Consider the following 20,856-nt stretch of genomic DNA (forward strand, 5'->3'; position numbering starts at 1 on the left):
TCGTGTCAGCTGATACGGGCGTTCGCTTACGTTGATGAGTGGGAGCACCATAACAACTCTTTTATATAGTATACGGTATTAAATGCAAATATAAGACCGCAACTTATGGGAATAGCTGATTTTACTTATTCCTAACAAGTTACATGAAACAGACAGCAGGTAGCGGCAGTTACTACCAATTTCGATTTTTGAAGTGAAAACTTCTTTAGAATCGTTGGGAGTGATTTGAGAAAAAGTGAAACGGAAAAAGCGACACTCTTGGCTACGAATATTACATATACACGTAGCGACGAACTAAATAACTTTTAGGCCAGCGCCGACAGCATGGCGCGATAGCCGAGCGACTAGCAATGTGAGCTTCCGATCCAAAATCCTTGGTTCGAATCACAAGAAAAAAATTTTTTTTATACAGTTATTTTATTTTATTTTATGATATGTTTATCAGGAGCTCTTTTTCATGGCAGAAATACACTCGGTGTTTTGCCATTGCCTGCTGAGGGGTGAGCGCTATTAGAAAAATAGTTTTCCTTAATTTTGGTGTTTTCACCAAGATTCGAACTGACGTTCTCTCTGTGAATTCTGAATAGTAGTCACGCACCAACCCATTCGGCTACGGCGTTTGTTTAATTTTACTGATGCAAAAATGAGGAAAAATATATGAATAAAGTTTGCTTACTGTTTACACATTTTCCAAAGGTGACGGATAACCAAAAAAAAAGTCGGTTTTCAAACAAATACGAGTGCATATGTGTAATTGTTTTAGAGTTTCGGTCTCGCCCCAGCAAAACCTGCGTGCATGTGTGTTTGTAACATTCAAAAAAATGTAATTGTGTTAGAGTTTCGGTCACGCAGGTTTTGCTGGGGACGCTCATAATAGCAACCGCGTGTGTATTTTTATATTCGTAAATGTTTTCATTTTTAAATATTTACCGCAATTATGCCGAAAAATAATGCAGAAAATTGTCGTGAATATCGACAGAAAAAAAAGTCAATAAATAGCATCACGGAATTCATTCACGAAAATTTAATAAAGTATACACCAGAAGTATCGCGGATACTTAGAAAAGATTACAATAAAGTTCCAATGATTTTAAGTGGCGATTTTAACGTAAATTTTGCATTGTACACAGCGGTTCCTTTAATTGACGTTCTCAATACAACATTCAATTTAAAAATGTGTAACAATCGCACTGAATCGACAACACGATCAATTGACGCGGTATTTCAAAGATATGTTGACAACATCGAACCCAAAGCATTTGTATCATATTTTAGCTATCATAAGCCACTCGTATCATTTGTTGAAATTGAAAACATTGAGGATGAATAATAATAAAATGAAGAAAATAAAATATGAACTTTATAGAAATATTATAATGAACCTATAATTATCTTGCTCCTAATGCTGCTTTCGTCTTATTCTCTCTCAGTTTGTTTTACGGAAGGTTTCACTTCTATCGCGTCTAACCGTTAGACTGGTGTTTTTTTTTCTTCTATTTATTTGGTCACTTAAGTGTAAATTTTGTTAAAATTACTCTAAAAAGTCAATTTTTGCTCCAAAATTTTGCCATTCTAGACGCCAGTATCAAAAACAAACTCATGTAGTTTTTGCTCTACTGTTGATACCAGTTTAATGTGCCTATTCCTCATGAGGATATTGGTTAGTAGCAATACGCAATGTTCAACTTCTGATAAAGCATATAAACATCTTAATCAAGCTTTTTACGCAAAATACTACGAATGGTTTATCTGGAGTTGGTCTAAGTAAACACATTCAAAGTGCGCTAAACAAATTATCAAGTTAAAAAACTTAAGCAAATTACTCAGAAATTAGAAGGAATCATAGGGGGAAAGTGGGATTTTTAGAAAGTGCTGACCTCGCCTTTACCGTGCGTATCGCGTTTAACCCCAGAAGTATGGAATACCAACAAAATCCTACCCCCATCTCTGAATTTTCAGGACCTACCGTTTACTACATGCCCCATAACATTTTTACCAACAAATTTTAACATACTGTATGAATTACTGGGCCTTAATCTCATCAGCTTTTTTTAACCATCCGTTTGGCTCCCGGAGTTAACCAGACTTTTCGACTTTGGCCGTGAATTTAACATATTTCTATTATAACTAACGACTTGAGCTTCCTGGCAGCTTTCTAAAATTCTTTTATTTGTCTTGTACATTAACGATTTGTACAGTGCGATTAAATATAGTGATGTCCATGTATATGCTGATGACGTTCAATTATATGTTAGTTGTCCCATTAGCTGTATTGATATTTGCATAAGTAATATTAATTCTGACTTGAGCCTCATAAGCAAGTGGGCTTCTGACAACGGATTAATTCTTAATCCTGATAAGTCCCAATGTATCGTTATATACAAAAAATATATCAAGCTCGATGGCTATACAGAAGTCAAACTAAATGATGCTGTGATTAGATATGTGGGCTATGTTAAATACTTAGGGGTTACATTTAATAGAACTTTCACATGGATCAACCACATCTTTACTGTCATAGGCAAAGTTTATGATATGCTCCGAAATTTATGGACAACTCAACATTTTACACCAGTAAACATTCGACTGCTACTAGCTAAAACGTATTTGTTACCAACGTTACTGTATGGTTGTGAGTTATATACTCCTTGTGATAATGTGTGTCGTAGTAAGCTTAATGTCTTGTATAATAACATTGCAAAATACGTGTACTGTAAAAAACGTTATGACCATACATCTGTTTTTGCGAAAAAAATTGCTTCCGTATCCTTTTGCGACTTGCTTAGGTTTAAATGTTTAATTTTACTCCAGAAGATCATAAACACTCAGGAACCCAGATACCTCAAAGATCGTCTTATATTTTCAAAGTCCTGCCGTTTCGTTAAACTTAGTCTCGATGAAATACAGTTGTGTGGTGACTGAACGTCAGTACTTTGTGTTCTCTGTCCATCTTTGGAATACCTTACCTTACAAAATTAAACGTATAAAAGAAAGCTCGTGTTTCAAAAATAAATTGCTTCGCTACCGTGCCGAAATTTGCTGAATGTACTCAAATTGTTCCACATTATTTAAATCTCTTCCAATTGATCTTTACTCCTATTACTATTATTTTTACCTTACTTTCCTTTTTTAATACTTTTCTCCAACTTATACTTCTTTACTACTATCTGTAATTTTAATTTTAATTTTACTGTGAATCCTTTTATGTAAACTATTCTTAAGGTCAATCATTGTAAAAAACCTATGGTTGTATGTTTGGCTTTAATAATAATAAATAAATAATAAATAAATAAAATATACGAAGAAATTTTGTGTTATTGAATTACATGATAAGTTTATTTTTTACTTTGATTAAATACAAACTGTTATGAAACAAATGTAATGTTTGATTTAAAAAAAATTATTTATTTATTTAATATATGGAAAATAACAATAAATTATTATTTTACAATAAATTAAAAAAAATTAAGTGAATTTAATGTGGTAAAACGCTTTCTTCAAATGTAGTGCTTTAAGAAATTTAAAATCTGGCAGCTCTTCTTATAAGAATATTATTCTGTTTTGTCTATTACTTCGCGTTTTGGCATTTATGGTGAACGTACCAAATAGCAACAAAAATGCAAAGCGGTATCAAGAATGATAAAAGTTCTCTACAACCTGAATCGGCGTGTTGTATATTTCATGTATTGTTGAAGTCACATTTTTGTTGAAATAGTAAATCTTTTTAATTTTCCTGCTTAAAAATGCCGAAAGAGCAGTTTCGCGAAGCAGATGTCATAAAAAAAATGTAATTATAGTATAAGAAAGATTCGCGATTGTCCAATCAAATTTGTGTAATTTATTTTCCAGTTCCCATGTGCAATTTTGCATTAGCAGCCCAGAAGAAATCCAGCAGGAAGCGCATTTACGTATTGTTTCAAAAAACTTGTATCAAGGGCAACGTCAACCTGTTCCTTATGGCGTGCTGGATAAGCGCATGGTAAGAAAATGGTTTATGTACGTCCATTTATATATTAATATTTTTCCTACCATTAGGGTGTAAGCACCAAAGATGCCACCTGTGATACTTGTGGCCAGGGTTTAAATGAGTGTATTGGTCATTTTGGTTACTTGGATCTTGCTTTACCAGTATTTCACGTAGGTCATTTCCGTGCAACAATTTCAATTTTACAGATGATTTGCAAAAGTTGCTCGCATGTAATGCTTCGGGAGCAGGATAAGCGCATATTCGAGAAGAAGCTGCTAAATCCAGACCTGTCGTATTTAGCAAAGAAGTCGTTGCACGGCCAAATTTTAGGTAAAGCAAAAAAACTGGCAAAATGTCCCAACTGTGATGCTCCTAGTGGAGGCGTTAAGAAAGGTCAAGGACTACTAAAGATACTGCATGACCCATGCAAAGGAAAAAAACCAGACGCTGTCATGAGTGATGCGCTAAACGAGTTATTGCTAGCGACAGAAAATAATCGCGAACTTCAACAAACCTTAACATCTCACAACCAAGTAGAGGAACTAAATCCATTAACAGTATTGGAATTGTTTAAAAGTATACCGAAAAGTGATATACCTTTGCTTGGTATGACTTCCGGGTATGCTAGTCCAGCAAATTTAATAGTGACGCGCATTTTTGTACCACCAGTTTGCATACGTCCCTCGGTTTTGTCCGAAGTTAAAGCTGGAACGTAAGTGAAATGTTTTACTTTTTCATGTTCTTTATTTTATTTTGCTTTTCTTTTTTTTTTGTTAAACATTCACTGGATTTATCTTACAGTACTGAAGACGATTTGACAATGAAACAAAGCGAAATATTGCTCATCAACGATGTTATCCAAAAACATATGACTGGCGGTGGCAAAATCGAACTTATTCAAGAAGATTGGGACTTTTTACAACTACACGTTGCACTGTATTTTCACAGCGAACTCTCTGGTATTCCACTAAATATGGCGCCGAAAAAGATGACACGAGGTATTGTGCAACGCTTAAAGGGCAAACAGGGTCGCTTTCGTGGCAATTTATCTGGCAAACGTGTTGACTTCTCTGGACGCACAGTCATATCACCCGATCCTAACCTAATGATACACCAAGTAGGCGTACCGGAACGCGTCGCCAAAATACTTACCTATCCGGAGCGTGTAAATCCCGCAAATATACAAAAGATGAAAGAGCTCGTGAAAAATGGCACACAGAAACATCCAGGTGCCAATTATGTACAACAACGGGGTTCAACATTCAAAAAGTATCTCGCATACGGTAATCGTGACAAAGTTGCGCATGATCTAATGTGTGGTGACATTGTCGAGCGACATTTATGCGATGGCGATATAGTGCTCTTCAATCGCCAACCCTCATTGCATAAAATGTCTATTATGTGCCATCAGGCTAAGGTGCAACCACAGCGAACATTCCGTTTCAATGAATGCGCATGCACACCGTATAATGCTGATTTCGACGGTGATGAAATGAATTTACATTTGCCACAGACAGAGGAGGCACGTGCGGAAGCACTTATACTCATGGGCAATAAATCCAATTTGATTACACCTAAAAATGGAGAAATACTCATTGCGGCAACACAAGATTTCATTACAGGCGGCTACCTATTGACACAAAAAGACGAATTTCTTACTAAGGAACAGGCTATGCAACTGGCTGCATGCTTTCTAGCTGGACCAGATGCTAATATGCGGATCGATATGCCACCGCCGGCAATATTAAAACCACGAAAACTCTGGACGGGCAAACAAATATTCAGTCTACTCTTGCGTCCTAACACACAATGTCCTGTAAAGGCGAATTTGATAACAAAAGGGCGCAACTACACTAGTAACTACGACTTGTGTGTGCGAGATTCGTGTAAGCTATTAGGGCAAATCGTATACAAATTATTTTTTATTATTTTTTTTTATTTTAGGGGTCATTGTGCGTAATTCAGAACTCATTTGTGGTTCAATGGATAAGAGCACACTGGGTTCTGGTACGAAAAATTGCATATTCTATGCTATATTGCGGGACTTTGGAGAATTGTACGCCACCAAATGCATGTGGCGTTTAGCGAGGGTAAGTGGAATGCTTATATTAAACAAAACTGTAGAATTTTCTCAATTAAAGTATCGAATATGTGCTTACTTGAGTCATTTCATTTATACAATGAATAAATGTGGTCATGTAAAATTTATGCAGTAACTTGTCAGTAACTTAATTTCCGAGAATTCGCTCTCAAAGAGAATAATATAAAAAAAAATACATGAACGCAAAACCAGGAACAATTTGCCAGTTTTACGAACAGCTGATTAAATTGTTGGTGAGAAAAATCACAACAATTCAGTTGAGCAAATTCGTATTAAATTAAAAAAAAAAAATTAAGCAAATAAAATGCAAAATAACGGGCTTAGCATCACATGATTTCCTTTTGTCCAGAATAATTTGTTCCATTTCATCGTCGCTGCCAGATGAAGTACATTCCATTTGCAATTGTATTGTGGCAATCGCAGCTTTGTTGTTATTTTCCTTGCTTCCGTCTATGCATGTACGCATGTACATACATATATTGGCAAATAAGTTAATAACCAAGAAGTACAAGCATAAAACGCATAAGATACCTTCAATGCTTTCGATTTGTATTTTGGAATTCGCAGCACCGGTGACTGGAGGTTGTAGTTTAGATGTACATACCGCTATATCATTGGCGGTTTCCTATTTAATATATGACTTCGAATAAGCTTTTTCAAAATTTTATATAAAATGTATTTACATACATTCTCCATTTTAATCACTTTTTTTATAGGTATAGATAGTGTGTTCTCAGTTAAAAGGTTTAAGATGTACTACTTCGCTGAGAGATACTAGAATGGGTTTATTGGTTGTTCAAGTATAACATTTGAGAATATGTTTATATGAATTAATGTGTGCATGAATAAGTGTAGTTTTTACGCATGCATTACCGACCATATCATATCGTGGTGGGTTAACATCCTTGATATGGGGGTTAAACCAACACTTAAGGGGTAACACCACTGTACACGCGTAAAATAAACACGATTTTTAAAGAATTTTTTTGTATAGAAGGAAAGGGGAAACAATCACTCTGATTTGGGAAGTTATTACTTATATACTAAAATACAAAAGTACAAAGTTTGATCGAAAAATTTTACAAAATGGCGGCATTGTAGACATTTTTGTAATGTGGTTTCTCTTGAAGGAGCTCCGCGGCACGCAGCACAGAGGGTGCAAATTTTAATCTGGAACAAAGAAACATTTTTTTTCTTAATCTAGATAAGAATAGCTAGAGAAACACGTAGGGGATTTAAAAAATATTTATTTTTGTGGAATTAGCAAGCATTTGAAGGAAAAAACTCTATTTTGGACTAAAATAACGGCACTTAAATAATTATAACAATCGTTTAAATTAATCTATCGAAAATCCCCTACGCTCTTCTCTTAAGAAGGTTATTATACAGACGTAGTGAAAAACCTGATTAAAAATATTTAAAATTGTTTGAGTTATGCTGCGTGCCAATTTCAGAAAACGTGTTTTGAGAAAAACGCGTTTAAAGTTTGGAAATTTGGAGAAGTCGTTAGGTAGCAGTCACTAACGCTTGGTTAAAAGCTTAAAATATTTATGAAATAGACTTCGGTAACGTATAAAACTTTTTGTTCTGTATTTTAAAAGGTTCAAAGAATTTTTTAAGCTTATAAAAAAAAAATCAATTTTTTGAAATTTCTACAGTGGTGTTACCCCTTAATGGACCTAATATAGATAGTGTTTTCTCAGTTAAAAGGTTTAAGATGTATTACTTCGCTGAGAAATACTAGAATGGGTTTATAAGTTGTTCAAGTATAACATTGAGAATATATATTCATATACATATATATATATATGTGTGCATGAATAAGTGTAGTTTTTACGCATGCATTACCCACCATATCGTGGTGGGTTAAGGGGTGAGCCTGGTTTATAAGGTCAAAAAAATCATTTTTTTTTCGTCTTAAGCGATTCCTAATATATTTCAGAATATTCACACAAAGTTACAGAGCCTAATTCTCAATATTTCCGTAGATACAAAGCCAAAGGTAGGCGAGCGTCAGGTAGTTACGCTGTGACCGGACAGCTATAGTACAAACTTTATCTTCTTTTCTCGACTTTTCATTTGTATGATTTCTTTGAATTGGCGTACGTGAATGAAAAAAAAACTAATGAACCTTTTGAAATTAATCATAGCTTGTTCCCTTCAGTATTAAATTCTCTTATATTTGAACAAACAAAATAGATAAAAAAAAAATTTCAAGATTTTTATACCAAGTTGAAGTGAATTTTTTTTATAGAAAGGCATTTTTTTCTTTAAAACCTCCAAAAATTTGAAATTTAGGAATTTCTCTCAGCTTTCTCAGTTCATCTAGAATAAAAAATCATGATAATTAGAAATCCATTTGAATTTTTTGCTTTAGATAATAATTACGAGCTGCATCTTGTACGCCAGTAGGAAACTCCAGCGTTGCAGCGCTCTACTAATTTCTATATTAAACATTTTTTTCAACTTATTTTAACCAGTTACAAAAATTTTTTATACTTTTTAAATGTTCATTAAAAGATAGAAAAAACTTTGCAGTGCTAAATTAATTTTTTCCTTAAAAAAAAAAAATCGCAAAGAGATGCAATTTTTAGACCTCATAAACCAGGCTCCCCCCTTAACGTGATATGGGGGTTAAACCAACACTTAAGCCTCATCCCCACGGCAAGGAGACCAACTTGATGAGGAAAATCTAAATGAACTAAATATACAATATTCTATAAAAACGTTTGCCTATGGTTATTCTCGAATTGTCGAATGCTGTACAATCGTTTTATGGAATATTTTTTATCCGAAAAGCATAAGCCCTTAGTTTGGGGGTGGTGCCGAAATATTTCGAAACACAGTATAGGTTCTTATGTGATAAATATATTCCGCGTGTTCTTGAGAACAGTTAGAAATTAGTTAATTGCACAGGCTCATTAGTGGCGTTTGTGCCCCGCTTTCAGTTATTTGTTTTTCACATTTGACTAAAGAGCGTAACAAAAACTGAATTTTTGTACTCGGAATATACAAAATTGTTTATCCCTTTACTTTAAGAATAAAAGTTTTTCTTTAGGACAGAATAAAGCCGAAATTAGCTGATATATCAATAAATTAGCTTAATTAAAGGGTGTTTTTTTAGAGGTTAGGTTTTCAAGTTGGCACTACTTTTTTCGTAGATGGTCTTTTTGACAGCTGTCACTTGATTTATGCTCAGTTTGGTTTGCCATTTCATAATGAATAGACTTACACCTGAACAACGTTTGCAAATCGTGCAAATTTATTACGAAAATAATGGTTCGGTTCGCGCGGTTCGAAAATAATGGTTTTTGTTCAGCGATGAAGCTCACTTTTGGTTGAATGGGTATATCAATAAGCAAAATTGTCGCATTTGGAGTGAACATAATCCACAAGCTATTGCTGAGACGCCGTTACATCCTCAAAAAGTCACTGTTTGGTGTGCTCTATGGGCAGAGGGAATCATTGGTCCATATTTCTTTAAAAATGAAGCCGGCCATAATGTTACAGTCAATGGAGAGCGCTATAGAGCCATGATTAATGGCTTTTTCGTGCCTGAATTGGACGATATTGATGTGGAAGACCTTTGGTTCCAACAAGACGGCGCTACATGCCATACAGCCAACGCAACAATCGATTTATTGAAGGAAACTTTTGGTGAGCGCATTATCTCGCGCCGTGGGAATATTTCTTGTGGGGCTATGTGAAGTCGCTTGTCTACGCAGATAAGCCCGAGACGATTGACGTCTTGGAAGAGAATATTCGGCGCGTTATTGCTGACATACGGCCCCAATTGCTGCAAAAAGTGGTCGAAAATTGGGCCTCTCGGCTGGAATTTATTCGAGCCAGCCGCGGCGGCCACTTACCCGAAATCATTTTTAAAATATAATGGCAAACCCTTATCTTTATAATAAAGTTAAATTCTTGGCCATAACATTAAATTATATACGTTTTATTTCATCTTGAAAACCTAACCTCTAAAAAAAACACCCTTTATTAAGCATTTTTGGTAATGTTGGACTTGCGCACTGTTCCTTTAAGGAATTTTTGTACTAAATTATAAAGCAAAAAATAATACCTCTAATGCATTCGTTCGCCTCTGTTAAATTAATATCTTTTGGCATAAATGCATATGCCTCACAAGTTTAAGTTGCTACCGCTAAGGCTTAGGACAAAAATGGTAGCTCATTATTATTACATTTATTATAATTATTAACAGCCAGCAATGCAATGTTATCAAGAGTTATTGCTATTGCAGGAGCAACTTTATCAGTCTAATTACTCTGCTTTAAGCTTGCTAAATTAGCTTTAACTGATATGCCATATGTATTTCGTCTTGTGTTTGAATGCTAAACTACGCTTGTCTACAACACGAGCCAGCGTAACGCTGAAATTAATTAAGAATTATTGCTGATGTTATATTGCAACGCAATTACTTAAACAGCTGCCACAAAATAAAATAAAACAACTATCGAACATTGGTAAATCCCTAAACTCATTATTTACTATACCACAGATTTTAGCAGAACTACATGAGGAGAACAATTCATATTAAATCCTATTGATTGGTGCTCGATGTATTTCGTATCTTATCTGGGTAAAATTTCAAGAGCTTCCGAGAAGCAATTAATGTGCAAAAACAATACAATAAATTATTTGCTACAAATACATTCAACCCGAATTTGTATCTCTAGTGGAATTTCGTTATATATATATATTTTTTTTTTTTCGTTTATATTCCCAGTCCCGGCCGATTCCCGAAAAGCTGGCCAAAACTCAAAAAATTAAGTAATTGATTCAAAATTTCTTACTCGGGGGTTGTCGGGGTCGCTGATTACGAATTTGATCTTAAAATTTGGAAAATCCACCCCCTTCCACCCCTATTGGCCACCCCCTCACGTGAAATAGCGTATATTCAAGAACATAATCAAGATGCATGTAAATTTATATGTTTTTGGGGTCGCAAGGTAGCAAGTGGTAGCAGCTGAATCTTGTTTTATTCAGTAACCATTACTTTTTTGAGTAACCTTTAATAGGTTTCAAAGCAGCATATGACGGCGTTGTATTACTATACAGTTTGAAAACGCAAATTTTATAAAAAAAATTGCAAAAAATGTATCTACGTATTGCTGCAGCTAAAAATTTTGTGTCCAGGTATTGATATGTACTAAAGATTTCTCGTATTTTACTAACCTTCCGAAGATGATTCCATTTGGTTTTGTTCAATTTACTCCATTACAAAATCTTTCAAATGTGTACAACTTTCATTATTCATCGACAGTAATACGATGCTCAAACGAAGGCCACGTTGCGACTGAAAATACAGAGGATACTTAGGGTACAGGACGTTGCTATGAACGGTTTTCACTACTCAAGACATTACTGTAGCCAACCCAAAGACAAAAAAACTCTATCTAGAAACTTTTTTTTTCGACTTTTGGCCAGCTTTTTGGGAATCGGCCGCACTGTGAGTCGTGATAATATACATATATGGCTATAATTTTCAACAAAACCATATCAAGTATTCTTGAGTTAGTCTTATGTTTGAATAAGAATTTTCCCCACGACAGTCGGTTCTACGTAACCGGAACGACCCGGATTTATATCCGGCCAAGGACTGTCACTTCAGCAGCATTCCCCGTATATGTATGGGGAATGTTTATGCTGCTACAACAAAACAACAACGAACAGTTGCAAAGGCACTTGAATCACTTGCTATGTTAATTGTGTTCTAAATGCTTAAATTAATAAATAAAATATGAAAAAAACAGTCACGCTAATTAAATTTAGCGAAATTTATTTAATATCCATCTCAACCATATCCTTTTAAGTACTATTGAAATTTATACCCGTCACTTGCGATATGTAAGCCAGGAATGAGGTTAAACGCGCATAACCCGACGGGTATCCCTCAGTACACATATCTTCTGCAACAAACGAATTTATGCCAATTTGCATCCACGTGCCACTCGAATCTTGCGTTATTAGCGGACCACCAGAATCACCGCTGCATATCGACATATCAGTGCCATTTTCGCCTTTAGCGCACAATGTTGAGCTAAGAACTACACTTGTTCCGAACACCGCTAAACACTTACTATTATTAATGATTTCTACTTGTGCATATAATAGATTATTTGAAAAATCCGTGTATTCATCATCGGTTAAACCAAAGCCAGCGATTATGGCCACTTGACCAATGAAATTGTAGCTTGCCGCTGAACTTGGTACCAATTGTATTGGTTGTATAATTGTGCTAAATGTCAATGGTGTTGGTAGCTCAATCAGTGACACATCATTATTTAAATTCTCTTCATTGTAATTTGGATGGACGTACAATTGTGTTGATGTCATATTTAGGGCATTAGGATTGTCAAATATTATAGTGCCAAACATGAGAAACATAGAAGTTTGTCCATAAGTGCAATGTGCTGCGGTGAGTACCCAAGATGATGCTATAATCGAACCACCACAAAGCAAATCATCTAGCGGATCTAATTTTAATATCACTTGCCAGGGAAATTGGCCAAGCGAGGCAGGTGTACCCGAAATAATGCGATTTTGCTGTCAAGGAAGAGAAAAGAATGTGTAAATTATTTTAAATATTCATAGCTTTATAAAAGAATTAAAAACATAGTCTAAGAAATTACAAAGAATACATTAAAAACGGAGGAGACATTTAACCGGCGCTTAAATAACACATCCGCGTTGCCAACGTGTGATATTATTATCATTATTATTATTTTTTTTAAATACATGCGGTTATAAGTGACGTTCATAGCCGCTCGTCTCATTGGAACACTTTTATTAAATTTATTATTTTAAGATACGTATATTTTTTAATCTCTTTTATGGTAAAAGTCGGTTTTTGAAAATATAAATATTTAAGTACGTGTTTCAACTCAATTGCACGCCCACATGCACATGTGTTTATATGCATACATATAAATATGTATTTTATGCATGCTATTCGGAGAGTAATTGAAATGAATGAAGAGTGTATACCATATTAAGAAATTTGTGTGAAGAAGAAGAATTACTTATTTGAATTACGCTTGGCCACTTCAACTAAAGGTAGCGAAAGAACACAACGTTTTTTATTTTACTTTCTTGCCGGAATTACAACGATTTCATATTGCCGGAATTACTACGATTTCATATATGCTGCCAACAGCATTTATTGCAACAACAACAGCAATCAGTTTTATTTTACCTCCTTTCCTTTAAAATTTTTAAAATATCGTTAAACACTCACAATCTGCCCAAGCCTGATATCGGGAACATAACTTTGCGCAGACGCCAATAGCAATGAAAGGCATAAGAATGCCAAAATTTTACGACTCATTTTACTGAGGAACTAAGTAGAAACAACAGCAAAGGTCCACAACAACTAGCACACCTTGCCAAATAATGTAACACACTGCTCTGTCGCATTGACCGTCGTCAAGTTTTATAAAAAATGCTTTGTGCTCCAATGATTAAGCCATATCTATACTATATGATTTTTTTATCATATTAAGTTGTTTGAAAAGTTGAAGCTCTCACTGGCGGTTTTCCCACAGATGCGATATCTCTCTTAGAAGTTTTTTGTATTTTTTTAATTGTTTAATTCATTCAGCAATTGTCGTACTCAGTATCTTATCGCACCAACAGGAGTTCGTTCTCTTAATTATAGTGTTTATGGCATGTTAGCTGCTTGCAAAAAAAGCAAAATTTATAAAAACAACTATCAGCTGATTACAAAAAACATGTATGTAACTACTGTACAAATCCGAAAAGCAACTTTAATCAAAATTAGTATATATATATGTATGTACATATATCATATATTTGTTTGTGATATAAGTGTACATATGTATATCCGGCCTCTTGACAAATACAACGTATTTGACTTAAGTAGTTTTTGCTTTTAGATCAAAAAACGTCTGATCATGCAAAAAAAATTAAAATTCTTTTTAACTCTTATTAAGATATAATCTTAGACTACATCTATGGTTGAGTAATAGTTGAAATATCGAACTAGAACCCAGCAATATAGTGCTTGAGAGATAAAATGTGTTAAGTCAATTTAAGTCCAAAATACAAGTCCATAAATACGTGTACGTGTAAATACGTTCTTGCATAGACACAGAAGTTTTTACGGCTTTAGTGTAAGAATGTCAGTATTTTATTCTTAGCAATTTGCTCATTCATCGATTTTATAACGGCTATTGTGCAATTGTTTTTTTCTTTTTCTCGCCCTCAGGGATTAAAGAATAAAGGAAATAAACTTGTAGTTCTTGACAAAAACTTAAGTTATGTGCTTTATTGCTATATAATTATGGCATTGTGAAATGTTTATGGAAGTGGAAATAATCAAAAGTTCAGCAAAACGTTTTTTTTTTGTTTTTGTAGCTATTTGAAAAAAATTCTAAATACAAAGTGAAGTCCAAAATAAACAACACTGAGCTAAAATAAAAACGACAGGGTGTTCTGATAATTTCGAGTTTATTTATTCAAATTGGTCCCCTGTGGCCTCGATACACTGTTTGGCGCGATCTAAAAGCTTTTCGAAAGAGTGCTTCGGGTCATTAACTGGAATGTCCTTCAGGATACCGATACAAGCATTTTGGATGGCCTCTAGGGACGCAAAATATTTTCCTTTCATGGCCAAATACAATTTTCGGAGTAGGTAGAAGTCACAGAGAGCCATATCAGGCGAATACGGTGAGTGATTGATGGTTAAATTGCAATTTCTAGTCAAAAAATCAGTCACAAGAGTGGATCGATGGGATTGTGGATTATCATGCAATAAGTGCCAGCTTCCTCCTTTGCGGTATTCAGGGCGAATTCGACGAATGCGATGCAACAAACGCTAAAACGCCGAGATAGAAAATTGCATTGACGTTTTGGCCCGCTGGAACGAACTCCTTGTGGGCAATTCCCTTGTAGTCGTAAAAGCAAATGAGCATCGACTTGATTTTTTACTTCTCCTAACGCGATTTTTTGAATGATGGTTCGTCTAGGGCCTTCCATTTGGCACCAGTTGAAATGTTGTAAAGGGAGTTCCTGTCTTTTCTCGCCTTTTCTCTTTATTGAGGTCTTTCGAATGTTAAAATCTGAGCAATTTTTGGTCCTCAGTTAACTCGTGCGGAATTAAACGTGCACAGACCTTTCGTAAGCCCAAATGATCAGTTAAAATGCGATAAATCGATGTTTTGGAGATATTCAACTCCGATTCCATGAATTTCAACGAAGATTTCGGTTCATTTTTGATAAATTTATGAACAATTTCGATGGAGTTTTCGGTGATTACTGATTCTCATTTATGTCCTCACAATCATCTCTGATATGTGTAAACCACTCATGAACTCTCATCTAGACAATCATCGCCATAAACTTGTTTCATCAATTCAAATGTTTCGGTACCGCCTCGTTTTACCGATTTTAACACAAAATTTGATATTAGCTCTTTGTTCGAAACTCTGATGGCACAAACATTCTGAAACTTTAGACGCAATAACTTCACTTCCACTGAACCGAATGCCACCAAACTTTCACTGGAAATCAGCTAGGGATGTAACTTCAAACGCACTAACTCATAAAAATATGGCGGAATCAAAATTATGTTTATAACGGCAGTCTTGTTTATTTTGGACTTCACCTTGTATTATACCATTTGAGCGCGCGCAACTGAAATCTTTTGCTGTCACTTCAGCAGCCTTCCCCGTATATGTATTAAGAAAGTTTATGCTGCTATGATGCTACAACAACAACAACAACAACATTCATAATAATTTTTCTATTCATAGATCGCTTCATATTTCATACAAAATCGTGGCTTCTCCTTTGGCATCAGCGATGTTACACCAAGCAATAAGCTGCTGGAGGAAAAACAAAAATTATTGGAAAATGGTTATGCTAAATGCGATGAATATATTTTAGAGATGAAAAAGGGTACATTACAATGTCAACCAGGTTGTACACCCGAGCAAACGCTCGAAGCAGTAATGTTGCGTGAGCTCTCATCCATTCGTGAACAGGCAGCTAAAGCTTGCTTCCGTGAGCTGCATCCTACGAATAGTGCACTTATTATGGCGCTGTCCGGTTCGAAAGGCTCCAACATCAATATTTCACAGATGATTGCATGTGTCGGTCAGCAGGCCATTAACGGCAAGCGGGTGCCAAATGGATTTGAGAATCGTGCTTTGCCACATTTCGAGAAATTCTGTAAGTCGAAAGATAAACTTGTTTTTAATTTAATATTAAATATTTATTTTTTTGGTAAAATTTATTAGCGGCTATACCGGCAGCCCGTGGATTTGTGCAAAATAGTTTCTACTCTGGTCTGACGCCTACGGAATTTTTCTTTCATACAATGGCTGGTCGTGAAGGTTTGGTCGATACAGCTGTCAAAACAGCCGAGACTGGCTATCTACAGCGCCGATTAGTGAAGGTGAGTTATGCTCTTCTTTTTTTAGATAATAATAAAATATCTTTCTAATGCGCTTTCCTAGTGCCTGGAAGATCTGGTCGTGCATTATGATGGTTCCGTGCGTAATGCCATCGGTGAAATAGTTGAGCTAATCTATGGTGGCGATGGTTTAGATCCAGTTTTTATGGAAGTTAAAAACAAACCAGTAGACATGGTGCGCCAATTAAATCATTTACGAGCTACAGTATCAGATCGCAAAAGCACACCACTAGCAGCGTCTGAAATTACGCCGGTGGCACGTAAAATACTAGCAGATGATGAGTTTACCATGAGTCGAAAAGATTTCCAAAACGAAATTATGTGAGAAAAACATACTTAATTCCTCTAATATACACAGATATATATAACAATTTTATATATTTCTTGTAAACAGTGCTTTCATTGAAAAAGTAGCACAAAAGATCGCGGACGTGCAGGCAAAGTACAGACGACATCCGAAATTGGCGCACGAAATTGAACGCTTCACCGAAGAACAAATTCGCACTTTTATGCGTTGGGTCAATGATAAATACAATCGTGCCGTTACTGAGCCTGGCACGGCTGTGGGTGCCGTAGCTGCGCAAAGTATAGGTGAGCCAGGCACACAAATGACACTGAAGACGTTCCATTTTGCTGGTGTTGCTTCTATGAACATCACACAGGTGTGTATTAAAAACAAGTAGTAATTTCCCCTTTCGCAACGTTTAACGTTTTTCTCCTGCTATCTAATCCACAGGGTGTACCGCGTATTGTTGAAATTATTAATGCAACAAAAACAATTTCGACACCAATCATAACAGCCGAAATTGAAAACAACACGAACATGGAATTTGCGCGTAAAGTGAAGGCGCGCATTGAGAAAACAACGCTGGGAGAGGTATGCATGGACGGGGGTGGTTGCAAACTTATGAACGTTTTAATCCAGAGAGAAATAACACAATTTTTATCATCACTTTTATCATATCATCCACATAGATCTCATCGTACATTGAGGAAGTATACAGGCCAGATGATTGCTTCTTAGTCATACGTTTGGATTTAAATCGTATTCGGGTTTTAGGTTTAGAAATTAATGCTGAGACTGTGCGTTACTCGTAAGGATATTGTCGTTTATTACAATTTTTAGCATTTTCTCTTGAAATACTGTTTTTTTTTTTCCTTTCAGTATTTGCACCTCAAAATTACGCATAAAACCAGCGCTGGTAGATGTTGTCGGTGCTTCAGTGATCACAGTGCATATTGATACGTCAAAACATGGTGCCACACTCAACGCTGAATTGCAACGTCTCACTATATCTATACAGAATGTCGTCGTAGCTGGTTTATCGAATATTTCACGTGCCGTTATCGCAATAGATGACGCGCGCACACCGTCCACTTACAAGCTATGTATTGAGGGCGCTGGTTTGCGCGATGTTATGGCCACGTTTGGCGTTGTGGGCACGCGCACCAAGAGCAACAACATCTGGGAAGTGTACAATACATTAGGCATTGAGGCAGCGCGCACTACCATTATGACTGAAATAACCGATGTGATGGAAGGTCATGGCATGAGCGTGGATCATCGTCATATAATGTTGCTGGCCAGTCAGATGACCTCGCGCGGTGAGGTGTTGGGTATAACGCGACATGGGCTGGCAAAAATGCGAGAGAGTGTATTTAATTTGGCATCGGTGAGTGATAAGTTTTCGTCTATATTATTATATATTCTCGTTTATTGCGTTTTCTATATCATTCCATTTATTTTTAATTGCCACTTTTGAAATTTAATTTATTTCAATTATTTTAATTTAAAATATTAATTTGTCTAAATTTTAAAGTTTATTCTAATCGCAAGTTTGACAAATTTTGAATTTTTTTCTTTTCAAAACTCTAAATTTTCATAAATCTTAGATCTTAGGGTGCGGCCAGAGTGAACGCTGAAAGCCGAGCCGAGATTGTCAGTGCGATAAAACTGGTTACATACAAGTCAATACAAATAAGCTTGTGTATAACACAGTGAGCGCCGACAAGAGCAGAGAGCAAAGCCGATGAGTGCGAGAAAACAGTTTCAAAGCGTTTTGCTCGCTTTTTTGGATTGTTGATGTTTACTTTTTAGAGTGCAGTTGTGTTTTTAACACACTTTTATTAGGTCGGGTTGTATGTATGTATGTATGTATGTATGTAACGGAATCTTTGAGCTTAATTTTCACTGGCTTCTAAAAATCTGATCGACTTGAAATTTTGCACACCTATCAAGGACCGATGACAATGCAATAATTTGATAAAAGTTTTCCATTATCCTTATTAGGATTGCCAGGATTAATATTTTCTTTTTTTACCTGTGGGCAAAAAGTAAGGTGAATTTGGTTGTAAAATGAAAAATCTTTATTTATTCTTGTAAATCAATTTCATCCCCTTCAAAATAATCCCCTCTCGATAAAATACACCTATGCCAACGATTTTTCCAATCCCCGAAACATGCCAAATAGTCCATTTCCGGTATAGCCATCAGCACCTTCTTCGATTCAGCATCTATCTCCTCAATCGACTCGAAACGCGTTCCCCGGAGTGGCCTCTTGAGTTTTGGGAATAACCAGAAGTCACACGGAGCCAAATCGGGCAAATACGGTGGTTGCGGAACGATATGCGTGGAATTTTTGGCGAAATGGTCACGAAGAACGAGTGCAGTGTGAGACGGTGCATTATCGTGATGCAAAAACCAAGAGTTGTTGGCCCATAATTCTGGTCTTTTTAGATGAATTGCTTCACGTAAACGACATATAACGCTTAAACAATATTCCTTATTAACAGTTTGGCCAGGTGGAAGGAATCCATAGTGCACCACACCACGAAAATCGAAAAAAACTGGCCAATGGAGTGGGGTAGCCGTTTCTCAGGCTCCCTCCACGAAATAAATATAAGATAAATCATTATATAAATGATGAAATTCACCAAATTCATTCCTTTTTAGTGTAATTGGATGTTTTCCAAACTATTTTGTGTTAATAATTGCGTTAATCACACTATGAGAAGCAAAATACTCTTCATCAGATGAATTCATTACCGTGTACAGCAATTTTATAAACACAAATGAACAACAAAATTAAATGACATAAGAGCAAAACACATGGAATAAACAAAATTTCAGCGCTGATTCTCGCATTCACTGTGTTATATACAAATTTTCTTCTCGCATGAAAATAAGCGTCAATAAGCTCGGCTCGGCTCGGCTCGGCATCAGCGTTCACTCTGGCCGCACCCTTAGGTGCAACGTATAAAAAAATTATAAAAATATTTTAAATAATTTTCCTTCCATTCGCGTCTCATCTATGAGAATTAGGAGCTATTAGCACTGAAAAATTCAACTTTTATGCGCGAATAAGGGGTCACCTAATTTTTTCGATTTAATTTTGCATGTTGGGCATAAATCAGGTGTCAGAAACTTTTTTGTTTTAATAAAAGTAGTGGAATCCTCAAAGAAAGCATTTTAGGGCTATTTGAAATAAGAGGGGCTGAAATCCGAGAAATTGTTTTATCATTAGGCCTCTTTCGCCAAGCGCAGTGAATGAACAATATGTTGGCAACGCGGGAGTATAGCTGCCGTAAATTACATACATATGTTTGTAAGACAGTGAGTTACACCAGTTTAATGAGATATTAAGGTATTCGCTAGCGGCAAATCTTGCTCGGTAACTTTGTTGTTGCTTACACGTGCAAATTTTTCGTCAAGTGAGCCGACCAGAGAAGTGGCAAATAGAAGAGGCCTATTATTTTTGGTTTTTCTATTTTTTTCTGGTGGACAGTTTTTGAAGCCAATTTTTTTTTTATGTCATTTATTCTTTCAATAACTTACTTCTACTCACCATTTATCTCAATTAGACTTATCGCATGTAACTACAACCTCTATTTCACACAAATAATACATTTCAGTTTGAAAAAACCGCCGATCATCTATTCGATGCCGCTTACTTTGGCCAAATCGATGCCGTGGATGGTGTTTCGGAGCGTATTATTCTAGGCATGCCTGCCTCAATTGGTACTGGACTATTTAAGCTTATACACAACCACGAGGACACCGCATTGCCGCAAGTGGAACCACCAATATTTCAGACCGTTACAGCGTGACCCCTTTGGTGAAGTGAATATAAATATTTCGGTGATATTTTCGTGTTATTTAAAAGAAAGAACTGTTAAGAAGTACTGTTAATTTTATGTTTGTAAGCGGCAAAACGCGAAAAATATATTTAAAAATAATATATGTATACTTATATGCCTTCGGCAACAAAACTACCCAGCTCATCTAACCCGTCAACAGTTATTATTGCATTACTCAGCTTCTCAGAGAAACATACT

The 20,856-nt window shown here is 35.7% G+C and overlaps 2 protein-coding genes across 2 annotated transcripts; one reads left to right on the forward strand and one right to left on the reverse strand.

The window, feature by feature from the left end:
* Positions 1-3,570: 3,570 nt before the first annotated feature.
* On the forward strand, positions 3,571-20,759 carry LOC129237764 (DNA-directed RNA polymerase III subunit RPC1). Its single transcript, XM_054872691.1, has 13 exons — positions 3,571-3,787; positions 3,850-3,979; positions 4,036-4,679; positions 4,769-5,853; positions 5,912-6,057; positions 15,860-16,277; positions 16,346-16,503; positions 16,565-16,842; positions 16,916-17,183; positions 17,258-17,398; positions 17,497-17,615; positions 17,687-18,194; positions 20,434-20,759. Exons 1-13 carry the CDS (start codon positions 3,744-3,746, stop codon positions 20,626-20,628), a joined length of 4,134 nt encoding a protein of 1,377 aa, XP_054728666.1. The 5' UTR covers positions 3,571-3,743; the 3' UTR covers positions 20,629-20,759.
* On the reverse strand, positions 11,849-13,505 carry LOC129237766 (brachyurin). The gene is made up of 2 exons (XM_054872694.1): positions 13,324-13,505; positions 11,849-12,632 (listed from the first exon to the last, which is right to left on the reverse strand). The coding sequence occupies exons 1-2, from the start codon at positions 13,411-13,413 to the stop codon at positions 11,895-11,897; spliced, it is 828 nt and encodes a 275-aa protein (XP_054728669.1). The 5' UTR covers positions 13,414-13,505; the 3' UTR covers positions 11,849-11,894.
* Positions 20,760-20,856: the final 97 nt, after the last annotated feature.

Source organism: Anastrepha obliqua, chromosome 2 (assembly GCF_027943255.1).
Source record: "Anastrepha obliqua isolate idAnaObli1 chromosome 2, idAnaObli1_1.0, whole genome shotgun sequence".
NCBI classification, from domain to species: Eukaryota; Metazoa; Arthropoda; class Insecta; order Diptera; family Tephritidae; genus Anastrepha; species Anastrepha obliqua.